Below are 22,043 nucleotides of genomic sequence, written 5' to 3'. Positions count from 1 at the left end.
TCATCTTGCTTTTTTCGGAGCCAGGAGTGCCCATGTTTGGATGAGAGAGTGGCGTTGTGGAGGACTGAGAGGTAGATCTGACACACAGATTACAGCGATGCCTCTTAAACAGTAGCCAGTAACTCACTCAGTCACACCTTACATATGTGAAAGTTCAAGCCTTAATAAAATGGGTGAGTTAAATAAAAATTCACTCCCTGCGGAATTGTCATGAATGTTGAAATTAGCTATAGTGACCAAACTGTTTTTTGTACCAGGCTGTAAATTTGTTTATTTCTGTTGTAATGTTAGGGATTTTAACATGAGGCCCTATGGGGACTGACCTGCTCATGGAGCCAGCCTCCAGTGGCCATTTGAGAAACTGCAGTTTTTGGCACTTTATCTTTCAGCCCTGGAGGTTGCTGTTTGCTAAATACCCCATTTGTGAATTTTGAAGCTTTTACGTTGACGTTGAAGTCATGCAATAACATTTAAGCTTCAATAATCATAAAAAACTGCTCTTTTGTGACGTAGTGCTGTCAAAAAAATATTGATGTATTAATACATAGCGATTCTGTGCTGTTTCAATACTAATTTCAGTATAAAATTTAGTATCAACACACCTCTATCATTAGCTCTCTCTTTTTTGTTAATGTCATTCTGCTGTGCTCTGCTACTAACCACGAAAACAAAGATCTTATGTTATAGCCTTGCTATATTTATCTTTAAAAAAAATGTAACTTGTTTGCCCCTCAATGTCAATTTCTACCTGTGGAATTGAAAATGGTATCAAATAATTATCTTTTTCAAGGTGTTGTATCAAAGTTAGAAATGTCAGTATCATGACAACATTAGTGTGAATATTATCTTGCTAAACAAAATGTTTAAGTATCATATCATGTCTTTTGTCTGCCACAGAGCCCGTTTTCTGCAGTAATCCCAAATCAAGCAGAACAGTCGCATTGGCTTTATGTCAAGGGAGCCATGTTTGACACTAACTTCTGAGTTGGCCAACAAAAAGATGTCATGCAGAGCACCAGAGAAAGAATTTGCAATTTTGAGAAAAAATGTCTTTTAGGAACAAGAAGCCAAAGAATGATAAAAAAAAAAAAAGTGGTGTCTTTTAGGGACCACTAACATCACTGTGTTTGTCCATCTCTAATAGAATTTGCCTTCCAACATTCCACTGGATTATTTCTGTTTGTGCATTTATGAGGGATTTGGCCACAACGATGGAGCAATGGTTACTATGTGGACATAACAGTTTCCAAGACATACACACACGTTCCACTGGCAGATACAGTACGCCCACCACTTCAACACATACAGCACACACGAGTATATGGCAGCAAACGGCCAGCATTGTTGGTTTTGGCGTTGTATTTAAGAGGAAGAAATCGATGCCGACTGCCGTCTGAAATGGCTTTCGCACTCAAATATACACACACACACAGAAAACACACAATTGCCCAATGATTTTCACAAGTAATATAGAAGAGGTGATGGCCTTGTGGGCAATAAGCCTCTCGAGCTCAGCTGTGGAAGTACGCAGCAGACGTTTCAAAGCCTCATCACACAGCACAAATCACATGGCAGACGCACTGATAGGCACTCGTCACAAAGACAAACAGCTCCTGATACCATCCAGTATGAAAGCTTTGCTGTACACACACCAATCACTGCTACAGATAATGATCTTTAGACATCAAAGGGATGCTGTGATGAGAGGGAGAAAGTGAGGCATGAGGAAGTATAATAGAGGGAGTTTGGCACAAAATGGCAAACAGGCAGCGTACAGCTGTACCTTGCAGTGATTAAACTTCTGCAGGCTGTGAGTACAAGCAAGGGCCAGGTATCATTTAGGTTTTATAGACTCTGCTCATCAGTTCCAGTTTTTTTTCTGTTGAAACTGAACTATACATTTCTACACCACTGAGACATTTGTCACAAACTGAAGGCCAGACGACTCCAGAAAACAAAGTGGAAGATCATTTTCATATTGTTTGAAAGAGAGGGAAAAGAAAATATAAAGAAAGCAAAAACTACTTTCATTTGTGGCAGATTTAAGCTGCTGTAAAAGGTCATTTTTTATGAACAACATGGTGTTTTAAGAGTTTCTTTGGTTGAAAGGAAAATATGAATACTCTACCTCTTGCCATGCTCTAGTATTTGTTATCTTTTACTTTGGATGCACATTTAGCCAATTTTCTTCATTCCTGACCAGAACTGGCATGGGAGTATCATAGACCCCGGGCACAGGTATCTAAAAGGCTCCACCACCCCTCCTACATAGGAGCAAGGCACACACACTTCGTGATGGTTGTGGCACTTTTTTTTATTGTTTTGCAACTCTTTGTGGTCTTTATTTATGTTTTTTTGTGGTTCAGTGTCTCTATGAGGTTTGATACTGTGTCTTTTTTGATCATTTTGTGTCTTTAAAAAAATAAAATAATAAATAATACAATTTTGTCTCTTGGGGGTATTGTGTCTGTTTTGGTCATTTAGTGTTTCTTTATGGTCATCGTGTGTCTCTTTGTGGTAGTTTTGAATGTCTTTGAAGTCGTTTTATGTGTCTTTGTTGTCATTTTGTGTCTTTGAAGTAATTTTATGTCCTTTGTTTGAGTTGTTTTGTGTCTCTTTGTGGTCATGTTGTGTCATTGTTTATCTTTGACGTAATTTTATATCTTTTTTTGGTCATTTTGTTTCTCTTTGTGGTCATTTTATGTCTTTCTAGTTGTTTGTTACTCTTGGAGGTCATTTAGTATCTCTTTGTGATCATTGTGTGTTTTTGTTTTTCTCTGAATTCATTTTGTGTCGTCTTTGGTCGTTTGGGTCTCTTTGTGGTCGATTTGAGTCTCTTCATGGTCAGTATGTGTTAGTTTGAGTGACATTTTTCCAGTGAAAGTCAGCGGGGCTCCTGACGCTTGGGGCCCCTGAGCCTGTGCCAGTTAAACCTTTTCAGTGATCCATCCATGACTACTAGAAGCATAAGAAATACCCACACCATACTACAGTACATGCTTCATTATGTTAGATGAGCTTGCCCTTTAATCTAACTACAGTTCCCCATGTTGCAAACATCGTACGCGTGTGCTGGTGCATGCATAATCAGCACTATGGACAGAAGCACAGGTGGTCCCAAGTTGCTTTCAGAAATCAAAAAGCTAAATTGAAAAGCATGTTTCTTAGTGAATCCTTCGGTTCTTACAAGTTCCAAAACAGAGCCAGTTCTCCATACCCAATCCTGCACACACTGGGGGTTATTTGGCAGCTGTATGCTCAGGTCTCTATGGCAGGTAGATCTATGAATAGACTATGGCACAAAATGGCAGCCGCTGCTGTAGGCTTTTGCATCCATGTGTACAGAGGCAGCTGAGGTGCAACTGGCATCTCTGTGCCGTTATCAAAGGAGACAGGCAGAGGAGCTGCTCTCCCCAGGGGCGTCGGCACAAGCGGGGCTGAACATCTCGCAGTCATTCTTACTTTTCCCCTCTTTCTCTTCCACACTTCTGTGGGTCCTCTCTCTGGAAATTCTCTCTCGCCATCTCTCCGTCTCCTTATCTCTCCATTTCCCCTAACACAGCTCCGTCTCCATTTCAGTTCTCGGGGGAATCCGCTGTTCCCTGCAGGCCTGTTTGTGCCTCTGCTGAGATGACATCCATCTTGTCAGGAGGGGGTTTCATTGTTCTACTTCTCACCATCTCCGCCTTGCATGCAACTTTACGCACTCCCGTGTGTCTTCGCATATTAAAGAGTGACGGCATGTGTGTTCGGAATGAAGAGACAGGATATTAGAGGGTGCATAGCTATAAGTCCTATAGGCAGAGATGATTGAGAGAGCCGTATCTGTCAGGCCTGTTCATGTTCAAAGGGTTAATGGGAAGGCAGAGCGCTGTTCCCTCTGGGCACGGCACACTGGCTTCTACCTGGAGTTAAACGGATAGTGCAACGATTTAAGTGACTGACAGCGGAGGAGTGGGAACATTTAGTATCTTTTGGTTTCGGCTGTCCCTGGGGCTTTTTATACACCTATCGCCACGAGCGTCGCTGTCAGTGGTCCCAAAATCCCAGAGGAGCGTATATTTGCATGCACATTACTTTAATAAAGTCATTGAAGTTTCAAATGGCCAGGTAGTTGTGTGGCTAACTTTTTAAAGTATTTTCACTGGTTTAAGCTTTACAGTAATGACAGTTTATTGTTGTTCCTCAACAGATTTCACTCAGATTTTCAAACACGCTTGATAATCTGAAGCCGAAATCCACTGTTGCACACTTTCAACTATCATTATCAACTATCATATCATTCTATGAAGAAAGCTTTCGATTCTTTCTAACAGTAGGCACTTACAGACTATAGGAATATAAATAATTTATGACTTTTTGACTGTTTCAGAGGTGGGGGGTCACCGCTTTTTTTCTTCCCTCTTATTTACCAAATTGGTAAATCCGAATGATTGTGGTACTTTTGAGCGTCTTTGAAGTCATTTTGTGTCTATTTGAGGTCAATTTATTTCTTTTTGGTTGTGTTGTGTCCCTTGGTGATTTTGCGTCGGTTTTGGTCATTTTGTGTCTATTTGTGGTTATTATGTGTCTCTTTTGGGTCATTCTCTTTCTCTTGTGGCAGTTTTTTGGTTGTTTAATGCATCTTTGGAGTCATTTTGTGTCTTACATTACATTTTGGTGCTCATGGTTTTGCAAGTAATGCTTTCCAGCTTTGAACATATTTAATAGTTTCTTCCAACACACTAGTGTGGGGAAAAAACAATACAATATAATATCTTTAAAGTGTTCTTTTAGGCATTCAAGTCAACTTTTATAATATTAAGTCAAACTTCATCTGTAGAGCACATTTAAAAATAACCACAGCTGACCAAAGTGCTTAACAGTTATGAAATACAAAAACAGATAAATACAGATGCAAATGCGGAAAAAAAAACAGTTCACATTTCTTCCCACAAACTATGAAGTTTGAAAGGTGTGTGATTAAAGTAAGCTAACTAGCTGTATTTAGGTGACTCAAAATCTCAACATCTTCATTTCCACAATTCCCCAGGTGGTCATATGTGCATGCGTGTGATTGCATCCCAATCTAATAATAAAAGAGCAGCTACCCCACCCAGATCTCACTATCTTGCAGCAAGCCTTGCTGTTTTAATCTGCCTGCCCCAGCAGTGGAGCGCTATCTGGCAGCCGGTCCCCGCTCGCCACTCAGTTTAATCTGCCTGATCAGTATCCATCTGCCTGGATGCCTCATCCCAAATACACAAATATACCCACAATTATTCTGCTCTGCTCCAAATCAGCAAAGTAGGAGCAAACAGTAAGAAAGAGCAACAGTAGGAAAGAAAAATATTATCCAGGATCATGCTTCAAAGGCGAGGTGAGCAGATGCAGTCAGAGACAGGCATTATCTCTGGTTATTATCATTCATATCAGCAAAGGAAGAAAAAGGGACGGGAGGTGTTTGGAGGGAAAGAGTCTTGTCTAGGTGTCACATGCACACACAAATTTGGATGTTTTTGTCTGTGAGGAGGAGGAATGGTGCAGGAGAGACACCTGGATCGGGCACATTTCCATCTAAACTACAAGATTATATGTTGCAGGGACGTGATCCACTAAGTGTGTGCACGTGTGTGTCTGACTGTGTGTGTGTGTGTAACAGAGAGGAGAGTCTCAGTGATGGAATGATTAAATGTGTCAGTCAGTTGGCGGGTAGGTGAGAGGACGACCAGAACAGAGAGTGAACGAGGAAGCAGGACAAAAAATCTCTCTATATGATATATTCAAAAGGGCCCCGATCAACATAATCCAGCTGTGCCAAAACACCAGGTACTGAAATATAAGCTTTCAGTGAAATAGTAACACAATTAAAGTCAGATGAGAGGATGTCTGGTCATATTAGAGGATGATTTAACACGAGGACCTGCTGTATGTCAAAAACCACTATTACCTGTTGGCTCAGACTCTCCTGCTTACAAATCTGTCAAATCTGGCATCCCACCCCCACCAGGGGAGAGCGACTAGGGCCGAGTTGCTTAAACTGCTCTTGACAGCTGCTCGCTGACTGATTCTGAACACTCTTCAGGCCCAGTGTGCTTTAGCCTAAAGGCAGAGGCATGGTCTGATCACGACACATCCGTCAAGCCAGACAGACTTTGCCCGGAGCCTCCAACAAATAAAAACACAGGCCACACACAAAAAAACACACACACATAGAGTGGCTGACCCAAGCTTTGCTGCAGGAGATTGGCTGAGAAGGTGAAGAAAGGCCTATCTGCCCTGACAGACTCGCAAGGAGAGCAAAGGCATGCACACAAACGTTTGCATCTCTACATCCTCTTTCCTTTACTTCTGACATAGTGAAAGTCAAACATGTTGAGAGAGGTGATCTCATGTAGTGCATACTGGGTTTAGAGAATGCAGTGGCGGAGGAGGTATTGAGAGATTTTACTTGAGCAAAAATAGCTACAGATTCCACATTTTCTTATGCCCACCACCACAAACACAAAGAGTACAAAAGTGGATCAAGAGAGACAGCTGCCCCTCTTTCTCTCTCTCTCAAAAAACTGAGATCTTAGTGTAAAACTTAGTAGTGTTGATCAATTATAAACCAAAATTTTGTTATTGCATTGACTATTTCTCACCTAAAATGTCGTCAGAAATATAATTTAGTGCATTGTTTACCTGCAATATGAGAATTTGTGAGGAAAAAGTGGGCTCCATATTATTTTCTCTATTGTAAAAGGCTGAAAAAATTAAAATCAAACATTACAAATAAGCAGTACAGAAAGCACTGACTCAAATTAAGTAAAGAATAAAATATCTTTCTGTAAATGCTAAGATAAAACACTATTGTTTTGATATTTTCTAAAATAAATACAAAGATACTGAAAAAAGGTGTAAATATACAGTCTTCAACAAAAGCATACTGTATACATTGTTTTTAAGACAGTACAAGAGGCGCAGTGAATGACAAAGAGGTGTGTTCGTGTCTGTGAGTGCGATATTGGTCTGATGAGCTGAACTGTCTGTCACCCACCTACTGCTGTATCAGAGACGAGTACGCTGTCATTCAGAAAGACAGCTGCATCCACACACAACTTTCTCTCTTTCTCCTTCGCAGCAGGATGTCGCCAACCTCGCCTCCCCTCCAGCAACAAAACCCCATGAAAAAAAACAAAAAAAACAAAGATGGCACGAACACACAAACACAGCCGAGCTCTCTCAACAGAGGCACGATAAAGACCTCAGAAGGTATTCGACGGAAAAATGAGAGATGAGAATGATTTTGAAGTTTGAACTTTTTTCTTCTCCAATCTCTTCGTGACAGTAAGAGTTTGTGTTTTCTCCTGTTTCTCTCTCCTCCTGGGTTTGGAAAAAGAAGTGCATCAAAGAGAGCCCTCAAGCCTTGTATAGAGCTCTGATTATTGTGTCATCAGCTACCTCAGAGCTTTGTTTTTCTTCCTAAGTGAACAGGCACAATTCCCCGAACAACAAGAAACAGCCTGTAAATCCACATACAGAGCACACATACTAAAGACCCTCAGAGTGCCTCTTCATAGACTCCAATTATAAGCCAAGAGGTAAGCAATTAAAATTCCCATCACAGGGTGAAAAAGCATCTTAAGTGGCTGGGCTATAGTCCTGAAAAGTAGCTTGATGACTCTATTCATTTGGTGCTTGCTGAAGCCTCACCTTCCCATCACTTCTAATTAAGGAGGCAAAGAGGATCCAAACGCCTCTATGCAGAGGGCTGGAGGCGGGGATGTGGGGAGAGAAGGTGGGGACGTGTGAGGGGAAAAAGAAGGGTATTGGAAACGAAATGACAAAGTGGTAAAGTTTTGTACGTTGACAATTAAGGAGCGCTCATTCAGTGAAGGAATAAAAAAAACATTACCAGACAGTTTTTCTCTGTCACGATGCAGGAGAGGTGTGATCCCAAATTAAATTGGGCTCCAGCTTATAAATATTCAAACAGTCAAATTGAAACATGTACTCAGAAGTCAATCAGAGTTCTTAGAAAATCATGAGCTGTTACATGGAGAGAGTCAGACACAACTCTGACTCTCTCACTGAGGTTTAGACTCTGCGCTTATCTTTCACACATCCAATTTTCCCTTCTCCTCACTTTCTCTCACCCTACAGGAAGTGGTGCACACTGTGTCAGGAAGTGGTGCACACTGTGTCAGGAAGTGGTGCAAAGTGAGTAAATGCAGCCAAATACTGTATAACAAGCACGTGCAATTTTGAGGTACTTGTATTTTACTTGAGTATTTCCAGTTTAATATACTTAATACTTCTTCTCCACTACACTTTGAAGGGAGATATTGTACTTTTTACTCCACAATTATTTGACAGCAAATATTACTTTTCAGATTTTACATTATAATAATACATTTAATAAACAAGACATACAGTACATTGTTCAAGATTTTACCGGTATTTTCAAACATATACAAAGTATATAGTGTCTGATTCCGACTTTTTGTCAGTGCTTCAGATGACTGCAGTTGGCTGTCTGATGCAAATGTAGCACAAATTTCAACCAAATTTCTATAAAAATCAAGAAAAGAAAATGTGAACATTCGCACTTTTCCATCTGCTACTGTTATGCAAAAACTGGGAGTTGGTTCATTGGGATAAGCAGTGGGTGGCGTTAATTCTTCAGTCAGGTGCCACTGAGGAAGGCGTGATGAGATAATAATAAAATAATAATAAAGGAATGCCAGTCAAACCCCAAACAAAGGAAGAAATTGATGTTTAATAATGGAGAGAACATTGGATAAGGGAAATAGAGATTTTTTGAACAACTTATACTGATCTGGATCCCTTCAGAGAGTTCTGGTAACAACCCTGTGTGCATACATAAGCTGTCAAAAGTCATTCAGAGATGAAGAGAAGAATTTGCAGAGGCCTACACAGGTGGCATCTCATGACTGTACGTCATCATTTATTTACTCAATCTGTTTCCTATGTACTTTCTCACATTAACCTTCAATTGATACAACACCTTTCCACCAACCCAATGTGTAAAAATTCTAGCGATATTTTTGAATGGTGATTAGCGTCTCAACACCGTTTATTTTTATTTGCAAATTGAAAATGCACATGAGTTGTTAGCAGCTTCACCAGAGAGTGATTCCACCTTACGTTCTCAGACAGGACTGTGCAGGACTTGTTTTTTCTCCTTTCCTCTTGTATTGGTATAACAATATGCCAAATTTCTGCAGAATGAGTACCTTTACCTTTGCCACTTAAAGTACATTTTGCTCATAATACTGTACTTTTACTTGAGTAAACACAGGACTTCTTTTAATAATAAAGTATTTTTAATATTGTGCTAATAGTAATTTTAATTAAATAATCAGTGAACTTCTGCCCCCCTTCAATTTCTGCTTCCCTCAACTTTACAACTTTATTCTCCTGTATTCTCACACTATATATCTTGTGCAGCTCGTCTCAATTGTTCTCGCTTGCTTCTACGTGTCTCTTGACTGTTTATGTTCCTTGTCTATTTCCTCCTTTTTTATCTCAAGACCTTACTGTCCTCCTCTCATCTCCTGCTTTCTCTCCACACACAAAAATTGTAAATGCACCAAATAGCTCCACATAGTTCAGATACAAAAAGTTTCAACTGTGTGCACATATTTTTTCTGGAAAAAAAACCCCAAAAACATGTATTCTTGCTTTTTGCTCTTCACTGCATGCCTCCTTTCTCCTGTACCCAGAAGGCATTCTGCTCACAATGCTGCACCGCTCACCTCTCCCCATCCCTCCACTTCTATATTCATCCCTCTCTCTCCTTTCCTCCCTTTATGCATCCACCTCTCAGGCCCATGTTACTCCGCGGGGACCAGCCATCTAAAGCCCGGCCAGTAATCCTCTCAGGATATTGAAATGCCAATCCTTCCTCCTCCCTGACCCACACCTCCACCCCATCTCTACAGCCTTCCTGCAGCCCTCTCTTCTTCCCTGCCTCAGCTAAAGCGCTTTGGATGTACCACTGGGGGCCAAGACATTCAACCCAAGTGTGTTCAGATCACACATACACACACTAAATAGATGCAGAGGCAAGACGTCATTATCGCATCCTCTCTTGCACGTACACAAATCAAGCATGAAGCAATGCACAAAGCGTATTGCATGCAAGCACACATACGGAATACCGTCATACGTGCATGGCCTGGTGCACACGGAGCAGACACTCACACTCACATACACACTCAGAAATATACATGCGTCCCTAATCCACAGCTGGATAAGGGGCCCCATGAGCCCTGGGCAAAACTGATCCCCCATTTACCCAGCCCATGCCCCGTCTCCTCACGCAACTCCAGTCATGTTTCTATCCCCCTCTCCCCTCTTCCCTTTTATTCATCCAGCCATCCTTGACGCACCATGCAAAACTCCCCCCGTCCCCTTGGTGGCCTGGAGAGTCCTGATAAAACCCATCTGTCTGAGAGAAATCCTCTCCTCCACTGTGCATGTGCAAGCAATCGGCACAAAGAGATGCTTTAAAGGAATTTAATTTGTATTTTTTCTCAATCATACTTTTTATTGTTTCCATAAGAAAAACAGTATCTACAGCAACCTAAACCATGACACATAAGATGACAAAATGGTAAAGTATATCAAAGAAAAAGTAATTCAATCAAAAACTAATAATAAAAATTAATATCTTGTTTATTCATTAAAAAAAAATCTGACTGAGTAGATAACAACAGGTTCCCAGCATCTACATATATACGTGTGATCTCGCCCCCACATTAGTTCTCCTGCAGAGGATTGACACAGTGCACATACTGTGCATATAAGGCCCTTTAAGGCACATTTATTAAAGTGTAAAAGTGTAATAATATATATATATATATATATAGAGAGAGAGAGATTTAGATAGATAGATAGATAGATAGATAGATAGATAGATAGATAGATAGATAGACAGTTAGATAGATAGATAGATAGATAGATAGATAGATAGATAGATAGATAGATAGATAGAAAAAACATGCGTCTCATCCACTGAGAAAGAAAATCTTTTGCATAGATGTAAATTGACCCCCTGTTTGTATATGTGTGTGTGTGTTTTTTATTTGGCCACAATATAGCATCCGTTAGCACCTCCTTTCCCCTATTCAGACTCTGCCCTTAAATCCTCAGGCTTTCTTGGCCCTCAGCTGCCAGCTAACCCGTACCACCCGCTGCTAACAAGCTTACCGTGCCCAGAAAAACAAATTCAGTAAGAGCGGATAGGGACAGAGTTATAGAGAGGATAGAGAGAAGCAGAGGGGTGAGGAGGAAGAGGGCAGCTGTGATTATGCCAAGACAGGAGGCGAGAGAAAGTAAGGATGGTGGAAAGAGCAGTTGTGGATGAAGTAGCAAAAGGAGGAGGAGGGAGAGAAATTACCATCTAAGAATAGTGAGTTTATGGGGAGAGCAGGAAAGGATAAGGTAGGGGAAATGAGGAAGGAAATAGAGGGTAAAAAAAGAAGAGATCGGAACATGGGGGGAAGGAGGAGGTAAAAAAAAGAAAAGCCAAAGGTAATAAAGAGATGATGAGGTGTGTGTGTGTGTGTATGTGTGTGTGTGTTTGAGTGAGTGTTAGTTTGCTCCAAAATCCCGCTGCAGTATTCATAAAGGTCAGTAAGTTTTGATGGTGTAAAGTCGTGGTGTGGAGGTGCGCACACATGTATGGACACAAGGTTGAGGAATGATTTTTTCAATTCTGTACCTGACCTGGCTACACAGTATTTCCCAGGACCACCTGCTCCTGCAGATGAGCTACCTCACACTGCGTCACACTGCACAGAGACTCTGATCGACCCCAATAATGTTCTGTATTGAAAATCGATTGGGTTTATCCTGCAGCAAAAATTAGACACACAGCACCCGTATGGATTTATGAATTGGCCTTTTCTCTGATATTTTTAGTGGTCTGCTATGTCAAAAGATTCAAATGTTGAAACACCAGACCTCAGAGTAGAAGTGTTAAAGTTTCTGGATCAGACATGGATTAGGGTAACAATTTTTTTTTCTCGTTACAAAAAAAAATCGAACTGACTACAAGAATCAGTCTGAGAACACATTACTAGAAAGAGACAGATATGAAGCAAGAGGCTGCACAAGAGCAACACTAACTTAAATGCATGTGCACACAGCCCAGTCTCACTTGACCCTAAGGAAAGCTTTCCATTGTGGAGAGCTTATGCGCCCTTTAGTTTGTTAGCTGTTGATCTGAACTGTGCTCTGCTGCTCTTGTGTAGACACCACAGGTCTTTTACCAAATGCTGACATGTGGCAGCTTAAGTCAGGTAAGAGAAGACACATAGCTAAGTAATTCCAAAGCGCATTTCAAAATCAAATACTAGCTCTGTCTCCCTTTATACACACATACACACACACACACACACACACACACACACACACACACACACACACACACACACACACACACACACACACACACACACACACACACACAGGCAGCATTAAACACCCCACACCAAATGTCAGTCTAAATCCTCCCTGACACAGAAAGTCTTCTGAAACCCCTGCAAACACACTCCCCTAACCCCTTGTCCAATCCCTCTGGATGACACGGTTAGCGGGACAACTCACACCCTAATACCCCATAATAACCACAAATCAACGCCATGGCAACTGCTGACAAGACAGACGGACAGGCAAGGGGGAGATAAAAGGTAGAAGGGCTGAAACTACTGTGGGGACGGGAAAAATAAATCACCACAGGTTTGTCCTTTTCTGATATAGTGTCCCTAACCTTGGAGCTAAATCCCTTTAGAGAGCTGGAGACGGCGAAGTTGTAGCTTGTTAGCCATGTTAGCGTCACATGTGTTATCACAGTCAGGCTCTAGTGAGAGCAGACGCACAAACTTTTGTAAAATAAATGTCAACAGCAGAAGGCTTTGATTTTTTCTTTTTAAAATATCTTGTAGAAATATTTTGGCTCAAAAATAAACATTGTAAATTAAAAGGTAGCGTAAACTACACAATTAGCAAAGCTTTCTTTGGACAAGGTTAAACTGCATTAAGTAATATTACTGAAGAAAGCACTGAATCAATGAACACCATGAAGAGCATCGCTCACTGACACACTCAACACAGCCAAGCTGCTTTAAACTTTTTACATATTTTGGTATTTGGCCACACACTTACATTGTACATATTTGCCAGTACCCCTGTTTTTTAACTGCCCTCTCACGGTCTCTCAAGGTCCTCTCATGGTCCTCTCAAGGTCAATTTTCCCATATTTTGCCTGACTTGTGATACCTTTTCATGTTTTTTTCTCCTCTTGTTATCACAACTTGTTTTTGGCACACTACAACTTTAAAATTGTACTGTTTCCTACCCAGTGCTTCTTCACCCTCCCTCCCTCCCTATGACTTACTAGTTCTCATTAGGCTTCGGCAGTATCATGGTATTACGGGCGTTACCAGGGTATTTATAAATCCCTAAGGTACGTTTTTGAATACCGTGGTAAACTCATTGTATATAGTGCACAGCAGGCATCAGGCATCATGGAACAGGCAGCTGAGCTGAAAGACACTGCAACACCTAGAGGTGGAGGGATAAATTACAGGATTGTAAAAAGCCGGTGGCACGCAGGCAAAGACACTGCAGGGTGAATTAAGGATTTATTTTGGCCAAACCGGAGGTGGTGATTGTTGGAATAGAGGGCTTACTAACTGGATTACTAGCAAGATTAACCAAGATGGTTGGAGTGAGTTTTTTGTGGGTTTCTATTGTGTACCTATTAGTCTGAAATACTGAAATGAGCAGGGCACTCGCTGGGGGGAAGGTTGTTAGAAGGTATAAAGGTATGAAATATTACATAGTGCCCAAGCCTAGTTGTCATTACTTTTCTGATAAAATACTGCAGTCTCAAATCCAGGAGAGTGACTTTGATATCAGCTCTAGCCACACGTCATCAGTGTTGTACAGAACAAACCTAAAGCCGTCCTTTGGCCTCTCACTCACCCTATGTGGTCCAGATGTCCAGATGTTACACTTATGTAACATTTACAGTTGGCCAACAAGAGGATCTGGGCCACTGGGAAGCACACTCATTCATTATAAATACCCTCAACTGCAATCTCCTTAAAATCCCCATCTTTGTACACATTAAGAGACAATCTCAGTCATAAACCCAACTTTCAACAAATAAGAGATAAAAGACTCAATGCAGTGCAAAGCTCTTACTTCCTTAAAGTTTAGAAGTAAGAGTCTATCATAACAAACTGTTATAGCTGACTTACCTCACTTAAATCTAACCTGAGACCCACACTGAGTGCTACTGCCGTCTCAGCACTCACATTTGACTAACAGTTTTCCATTCATTATACAGCTCATTTCTCTAAACTAATTTCCAATCAAAAACGCACTGCCATTCTCACTTTGTCATTGTTTCTCCATCACCTGTTTCCTTTGTGCAGACCTTTCAGACTAATATTTATTTCAGCATTTTCAAATGAGGGATTTGCAAACAAACAGCGTAAACAAGATTTTTCAAAAATATGCACAGTAGGCATGACAGCTAAATGTATGTGTGCAATGCATTTGTGTATTAGAGAGTGTTTGTCAGCATTCAAGCCAGAGTGTGTTATTGTACGTTTTTTAGAATGTGTGTGTGTTTGGTCTTTTCACACTTGAGCTCCTCCAAATAGTGCTGTTGCAGAGCTTGACAGGGCTACTTGGCAAAGTGCTTTTCAAGCCCCTGGCTAATGGCCTGCTGAAGACTTCTGCTGATGAAAATGAGATCACCTCCACCGGGCGAGACATTTTGCTCCATCTGCAGTGACGGGCACAGTGTGGGGACAGAGTCTGTGTGGCCATAAGCATACACACAAATGAAAATCAGTCTGCTGGATGCACATTTGGTTTTGAATGCCTCTGTGTATGTGTGTACAGTTACTGTATGTTGTTGGTGTATGCATGTTGAGAATCTACATAAATTATAAGTATATTCAAAGGTCATTGTGTATTTGCAAATGTGCATAAATCTATTTATGAAAAGGCATATGCACCACCTGCAGGTGTGCACGTTTCCGTGTGTGCATATGTATTGTGGGGTCGTGTGTAGGCATGTGCAGCCTACTTGCTGAATTGACAACTGCTTCCAACAATCAGTGCCCCCCCCCCCCCAATGGAGCCAGGGGGCGCAGAGCCCTCTGATACAATTTAAACTAAAAAAAAACAAAACTAAAAAAAAAAAAAACACTGAAAAAAAACCCCAGTCACAGGTTAAAAAATCATTGTTTTTCCGACACTCTAGTTGCAAAGGGGCTTTAAACAACAGAGTAAATATAAATGGCTCATTTAAAGGCAGTAGTAGGCACTAGTATTTATAATATATTATGTATTAAAGTATATACAGAAGTATCTGCTGCTGTACCACCACACTACAGAGCAGCTCCATCGCCCAGGCGGTGAGACTCCTAAACTTCTGCCTTGACTCCAATAGATTTCGCAGGATCAAGGACAAATTTTAATTTCATTTTTTTAAACTATGTTTATAAAATGACTAATAAATCTACCTAGTACCTTGTACTAGTAACAACAAAGAAATTATATTATATTTCATTTTTGCCAATCTCACTAAATCCTACACACACAACCTTTAAAGAAGCATAAAGATAGTGTCTTGTGAAACTACCAACAATGTTGGCATAGTTTCATGGAAAGAGTGCTAATTAACATTCCTAGGTAAAATAAATCTGCCTAAGTAAACAACTAGCATAACCAATTTCAAAGGGGTCCTTAAACTCTCACCTCAAGATAACTGAAATAAAAAATGGGTTCGCCTCTAAACTTGAGAGGGCTTCTTCCCTGTTAGTGTTCTGCTCTTTACAATCTATGTACTCCTTCAAATTAAAAAAGAATATTTGTCTTTTTAAGGAAAGGACTACTGGCTATCTGAAGAACAATGAAATCCCTAACATGTATAAATATATAACACATTAAAATTGGATTGTTGTAGAAAAATGTTGTACCGGTATAAGTTTGTCCACATCAGATAATAAGAAAAGTATATCACTATGCAATTCCTTAATCCTCCATATCAACATAATTTTCAACAATACTTCAACAATATTTTTAGTGGCCAACCCTGTGAGAAATTTCTGGAGTTGCCACTGCCAAAATTATCATAAATTAATGCACTTTTATAAAACAAAAACTGAGAGGTCAAAGGTGCTTTTATACATCGCTAAGGCCATAGATGTCTTGTGTGCAGTTATTTTTAGACTGCATTGTAGTAAAATGATCACAACAGATTCTAATAATCTCTCCCCACTGTCTGGTTTTAAACATTAGCACAATCTTTAGCAAAACAACACAAATATTGCATCTTAATCTTCTGGAAAAGCTAGTTCAGCTAAATCAGCGTGATCCTTGTGGACTCCCTTATAAATACAGCATAGTACAACATATTCAAATAGAGAAAGACATGCAGTGCAAGCTGATCTAAAATTCATTTTCAGCCGAGATATCCAAGTGTGCTGGTTTGTCCCGTTTGAGTCAGTTTGCTACGTCTTCTTTTTGGAAATGCAGTGTGACCTCATTCTCGCTCAGCTGTTGTTTGTTTCCTGAGTGTGGAGACACTGTTACTTAAAATGTAAAATGCCCTTTCTTTGCACATGCTCTCATGTGTCTGAATTTGTTTAATGTGCTTGGTTATTTATAAAGGTCAAACTGGGACTCACCGGGCAGGCTTGTGGAGACGTTGACCTGTGTGTAGAACCTCTTGTTAGGAAGCAGCTCCGACACTCCGTTCAAGGCTTCGACGGTAAACGTGTAGTTGGTGTTGGGGAGGAGGTTGACTACGGTCACCGTTCTCTCCGTCAGGCCGACCTGCTGAGGCACGAAGCCAACGCTGGCCCCACAAGGCTCGCACTGCCTCAGGACGCACCTCCGGCACCCAACGCTGTAGGTCAGATCGACCCTGCCTCCTGTGTCAGACGGTGCGGTCCACTCTAAGATCAGCGTGGACTGCTTCAGGGTGTAAACCAAGTCTCGAGGCGGGGAGGGGGGCCCTGGAGAGACAAGAGTAAGAACAATGCATTTTGCATTATTGTTAGAAGCCCTGAACAATTTATTATATTTTGTTTTTTGAGAACAAAGACACATGGAAATAGAGGACTAGACAATATGCGTTCTCTTTTTTTGTAAACATCAATACTTTATCAAACACATCCACGCTTCTGCGATTGTTATGCAGCAATTGAAATTGACAAAAGGATTTTACACTTTGTCTAATCACATCATTAAAAGCCATGCCTATTACACAAACTGGAGCGATCACAGCAGCAGCAGTCTTCGCTCCTTAAATATTGCACTTAAAGACGACTTCCTATTATCCACTTTTTGTCACAGCTGTAACTGTAAATGTAAAGCTGGGCATTTCTGGAAAAGGGGCTCATAGAAAGGTTCCCTGGATAAATAAAAGCAATAATATGTTTAACCATAACACAGTTACTGAAACAATTTCAAGAGACTGCTCAAGCGTTGTGTTACTGAAGCTTGGCATGACTGATGGACTAAGTGCATTGGATATTACTGTGCAATGCTCAGTTCACACATCATGCTATGATAATCCTGCTTTATCCTGGATTTGATGATAGGAAACAATTGGTTTGATGAGAACCATTCGACCTCAATCGGAATAAGCAATTGGAAATGTGAAGTGGTTTCTGGGATACATACATGTCATTATTTTGTTTTTGCAGTGGGAGTCAGAGAAGCATTTATTGGATTGGGATTATTGATGATGCAGACAGACAGGAAAACACTTGGGAATAATACTCAGGCTAAAAGCAGTATCTGTGTGTTTTGATGACTTGAAGTGACATTACCTTTTGTCTGAACATGTGCTTGCATGAGCATGGATAGCAAATTTGTCCATTATGCACTGATGTCAACAGTGCTGCGTGGAACAAATCCTCCACTTAGAATCAGTAAATAAAGGTGCGTTGCCATGGTGAAGGCTTTTAGCTCTCCTGGAACATCAGTCTGATTTGATATGAGGGTTGTGATGTGCCAGATGCATCATGAGAGTCTAGGCTGCTTAATATAAGGCTGTGTATGTCAAAATGTGTGGGGGGGCGCTCAAGGTAAAACATGGGACAAATATAGTGCATGTCTGGATTATACTTTAGTTGTCAAAACCTATGAAATCATCTGTCTCTGGACCACTGTCTGGTATAGGGGCTTTTCATGTCAATTAAATCTCCAAGGAGGACTGCCAACGGTAATCGATTAACCACTGAATATTATATAACAGTTACACATGTCGGTCAATAGGTACATTTTTCTACTCTTCAGTTTATTGCTCTGCTCTCCACCCAGGTCCGGTGGGAGACAGACAGCCTGCTAACCATGTTAATATGCTGAAACACAGTGCCCACTGCCCACTCTCTGGTCTCTATCAAAGCCCCAGGAAGCTCGCCGGGATTCAAAGCCAATTTTCCTATTGGCCAAATAGTGGAATTAACTCCTGGCCCTGTCACATGATGTAATTGGGCCCAGAAAAGGCTTTTCCCATTGACTTGAATTGGGAAAGAGACATTTGTAAATCAGTGGATACATTTTTTTGAGTGTCATAACTTCTGCAGAATCACTCATTTCCTTGTCAGGATTTGATCCACTCAGTCTGATGACATTTGGAAATTCTTTAGAGCTGCAAGATTAAATCATTTTATCTCAATTCAAGCTAGCAGAGTGCTAAATCTTTAGTAGCCAGATTGGATGGATGTCTCTAGTGGGCATCTTTATATCAGTGATGCGAGAGCAGCGCTGGATAATTTCATACCATGGAAACAAAGTTTTTTTGGCTTCATGCTCCACTGAGCAACTTTCATAGGAACGAACAGGGGCCCCACCTCAAATGTTGTATCCAGGTCCCTTAATACATCCATGATTCTGCACTGTGCACTACTCAGGTCAGGTGGGAGCTAGTTAGCAGTGCTGCTCATTTGGCAATTACCGCTTGTAACTCTGTCCCAACCCAACAGTGTTGCTGTGGAAACATTGTGCCCACCCTCCTGTCTCTCCCCAGGTTGCACTGGCAAGTAAGTGGCTCAATTTTGGGCAAAAATCTCTTTAGCACTGTTGACCACTGTTGGCACAGTTAGCAGTGTAAGCACAGCTAGTAGAACTTTCACAATGCTAAAGGGGGTAGAGGATAACATTAGCCAAATAGTGGAGACTGGAGGGTAGGCAGTGGGCACTATGTTTCTGCATGTTAACACAGCTAGTCAGCTGTGTTAACATGCAGAAACATAGAAAAAAATTAAAAATCATAAAACTGTCCAGTGGTTAAAATTTAACCACTTCGAAATGGATAGTACTATGAAATGTGTTGCTAAGCTCACTAAGTCAATGCAGCAAAGGAATAAAAAGAAGGGCCTCTTATATTTCATATCATTTTGTTTTTTTCTCTTAAGAATTAACCAGTTAGTGTTTTAAGATCAACCACCATCTGTGACAAAAAGCTAAAAATAATAAACACAGTCCAGTATCTCTAGGGCTGTGAAATGTCAGGCTGGAGGACTGTATCTCATCACGAAGTCCGTGTCCAGTCTGACCTGTGCCTTTTCCTGCAGGTCATTGCACACGCAGGCTGAACAGGGCTAAGGTCCATTAAAGGCCATGAATTTTATATGTGTCCCTGTGTGTGTGCATGTGCTGTGTAATGAATAAGTGAAGGTGTGCTGCTCTGTGCGTGCTGTCAAACACGTCACACACCACAGCTGCGTCCCGCTTCCAGACACACGTGGAGCACAGAGTTACGTAAGCCCAGAGTGCATTCAGAGTGTGAACACACGTACACACACATTTGATGTAGACACAGCTGGGCCTTTTATTCTCCTCTCTCTCTGCTTTCGTGCTTTCTCGGCCTTGTGCTCTCTCTTTCTCTTGAAGTTTCCGTTTTTTCTCGAATCATCTTCAAATTTGAGTTATTAAAACCTGACCTCCACAACTCTCTTGCTCCTTTCTTTCTCAGCTTTTGCCTTCTTTCAGTCTCCATCTGTCTCCTTATCCCCTGTCCATCTAAATAAGTCTTTGACTCTCTTTTCACTGCAGCTTCAAAATACTGCATCACAGCAACTTAGAACTTAATGTTAGCTCTTAATGTTATATTTGCATTGGTATTAAAGCCTATGAGGAGTATTGGTGCCCTATTTCCCTGACTCAGAGGAAGAGAAGTTGAAATAAATAAGGTAATGTAATGTAACCTATAAAGGAGACCTAAGCCCTATTCTTACGGGACTAGTATTATGTGGGGACCTCAAGTAGTTATATTTTGCCCAACACAGAGATTATGTGATAATATAAGTCCGGTATCTCTGTGATTTGCTGCTGTTTTTTTTTCTTCTGTGCACCATTGTCTGGTGAAGAAATATAGAGGCTGCAGTGGAAATTATAAATGAATGTTTTGACAGCATTTTGCTTGCAAATTTGGGAGGCTAATCTAACTACACAACATGGAGACCCATTCACAGAAAGAGCAAGCTCAAATCCATCCGAAGAGCAAAATCTCAAAAGTTGATGAGAAGGATGACATATTATGCAGTAAGGAGCATTTTTCTATCTTTCAAAAGGCTAAGAGCAGGGGCGGATTTAAAGATCCCAGGATCTTATGTGGAGCCTTATATCCAGGGAAAAATGTCACTAATTTAAAGTACTGCACAGACATCACTTATCCTGTGTGAATGCACCACACGAAGCACAAACGTTTGGGGGGGGGGGAAAAATAAAAAAGCAGACCAGTTTGTTTAGGTTTTTATAGCAGATTCCAAGTTTAAGATGTCTTGAAGCGAATCCAAACTTGCTCTTGAGATTTATTTTTTTCTGCCATTGAAGTGTAGAAAAAGCCTGCGTTTATGCATTTCTCCAAGTCCGAAGTGAAGCTGTTGTGCTGCAATTTTATCCTTCCTCCTGGAAGTCTTCAGCAGTGTCTTGAGAAATTCATTTGCAGAGACACACATTGACAAACATTATGCATTACTTTAAGATATTTTCTTTTTTGCTGGTAGCTATTATGCTACAATCATTACGATTGCAGTCCTGTCAGCAGGAGTTCCACTCTGCCAAAACTGAATGCAAAGAAATTTTTGTGTCCCCAGGGAGACATTTCCATTCACTGTTTCCAAAGTTTTATTTTGTGTCTTAACTGCCACTTGAAATATTTAGTAGTGTGCTGTAATGAAACATTTGTAAATAGTCATCGCTAACGATGGTAATTAGTCATGTCAGAGGTATTACAAGATGTACGCCGCCTGTTCTTTCACCTGTTTCAAAAGGATTCTTTAAACACTTGAGAGTTTATTATTTCAAAGAGACAGCAGTGGCTTCTAACTGTGGGGAACACAGTCGGCTTCAGGCACTTCACAGGCATTAATGGCGAAGGGAAAAGGATAAAATTACACTGGTATTATTCTTTAATTGCCCAGATAATAAGGTGCACATATCAAACCTCATTCATCTGACAAAATCTCCCTTTCTCTTTTATTATTCTTATAATCTCAGATTCATCAGGCTCCCTCTTTCTCACCACGCGGTGAATTAGCCGAATCTAGGGATGATCATAATTACCGAATCAATAGTGTAATTAATGTGGTCATTAGGCTGCTATAAATGTTATCACACTGGGATCAGAGAGCTCCGCAATCAATATTGTAATTACACCCCTCCATCGCGGTTACCATAAAAGCTATATGACCACACACTTATATATATACACACACAAGTGAATGTGAATGTATACAAACACATGCACGTGGACCTTGTGACCCGACGGATTTACTGCCCTGAGTACTCACAGGATATAGAGCCCATTATTCCTCCATCTCATTTCTAAGCTATATCAATAGGCTGCTCTCCATGCAGAAATCAATAGGGCTTCCCTGTATGGCCTTTGTCTTATTGGCCTTGTGGTGCATCTTTATTGAAGCGGAATTCGGTGTGTGAGGTAAGAGGTGAGGGATGAGCGGATAATGCACGGACACTGGGGATGAGGTCATAGAGTCTGTCGCTTGAGGACAGAG

At 40.8% G+C, this 22,043-nt stretch overlaps 1 protein-coding gene across 1 annotated transcript in view; it reads right to left on the bottom strand.

The window, feature by feature from the left end:
• LOC121957491 (ephrin type-A receptor 7) overlaps positions 1–22,043 on the bottom strand; it is a 192,229-nt gene that overhangs the window by 48,488 nt on the left and 121,698 nt on the right. The window contains exon 5 of the mRNA XM_042506084.1: positions 16,701–17,030. Within this exon, the coding sequence (XP_042362018.1) occupies positions 16,701–17,030 (330 nt within the window). The remainder of the gene's footprint in view (positions 1–16,700; positions 17,031–22,043) is intronic.

This window comes from Plectropomus leopardus, chromosome 18 (genome assembly GCF_008729295.1).
Source record: "Plectropomus leopardus isolate mb chromosome 18, YSFRI_Pleo_2.0, whole genome shotgun sequence".
NCBI classification, from domain to species: Eukaryota; Metazoa; Chordata; class Actinopteri; order Perciformes; family Serranidae; genus Plectropomus; species Plectropomus leopardus.
Note: the sequence above shows the minus strand (reverse complement) of the source record. Positions and strands in the feature narration are given on the sequence as shown.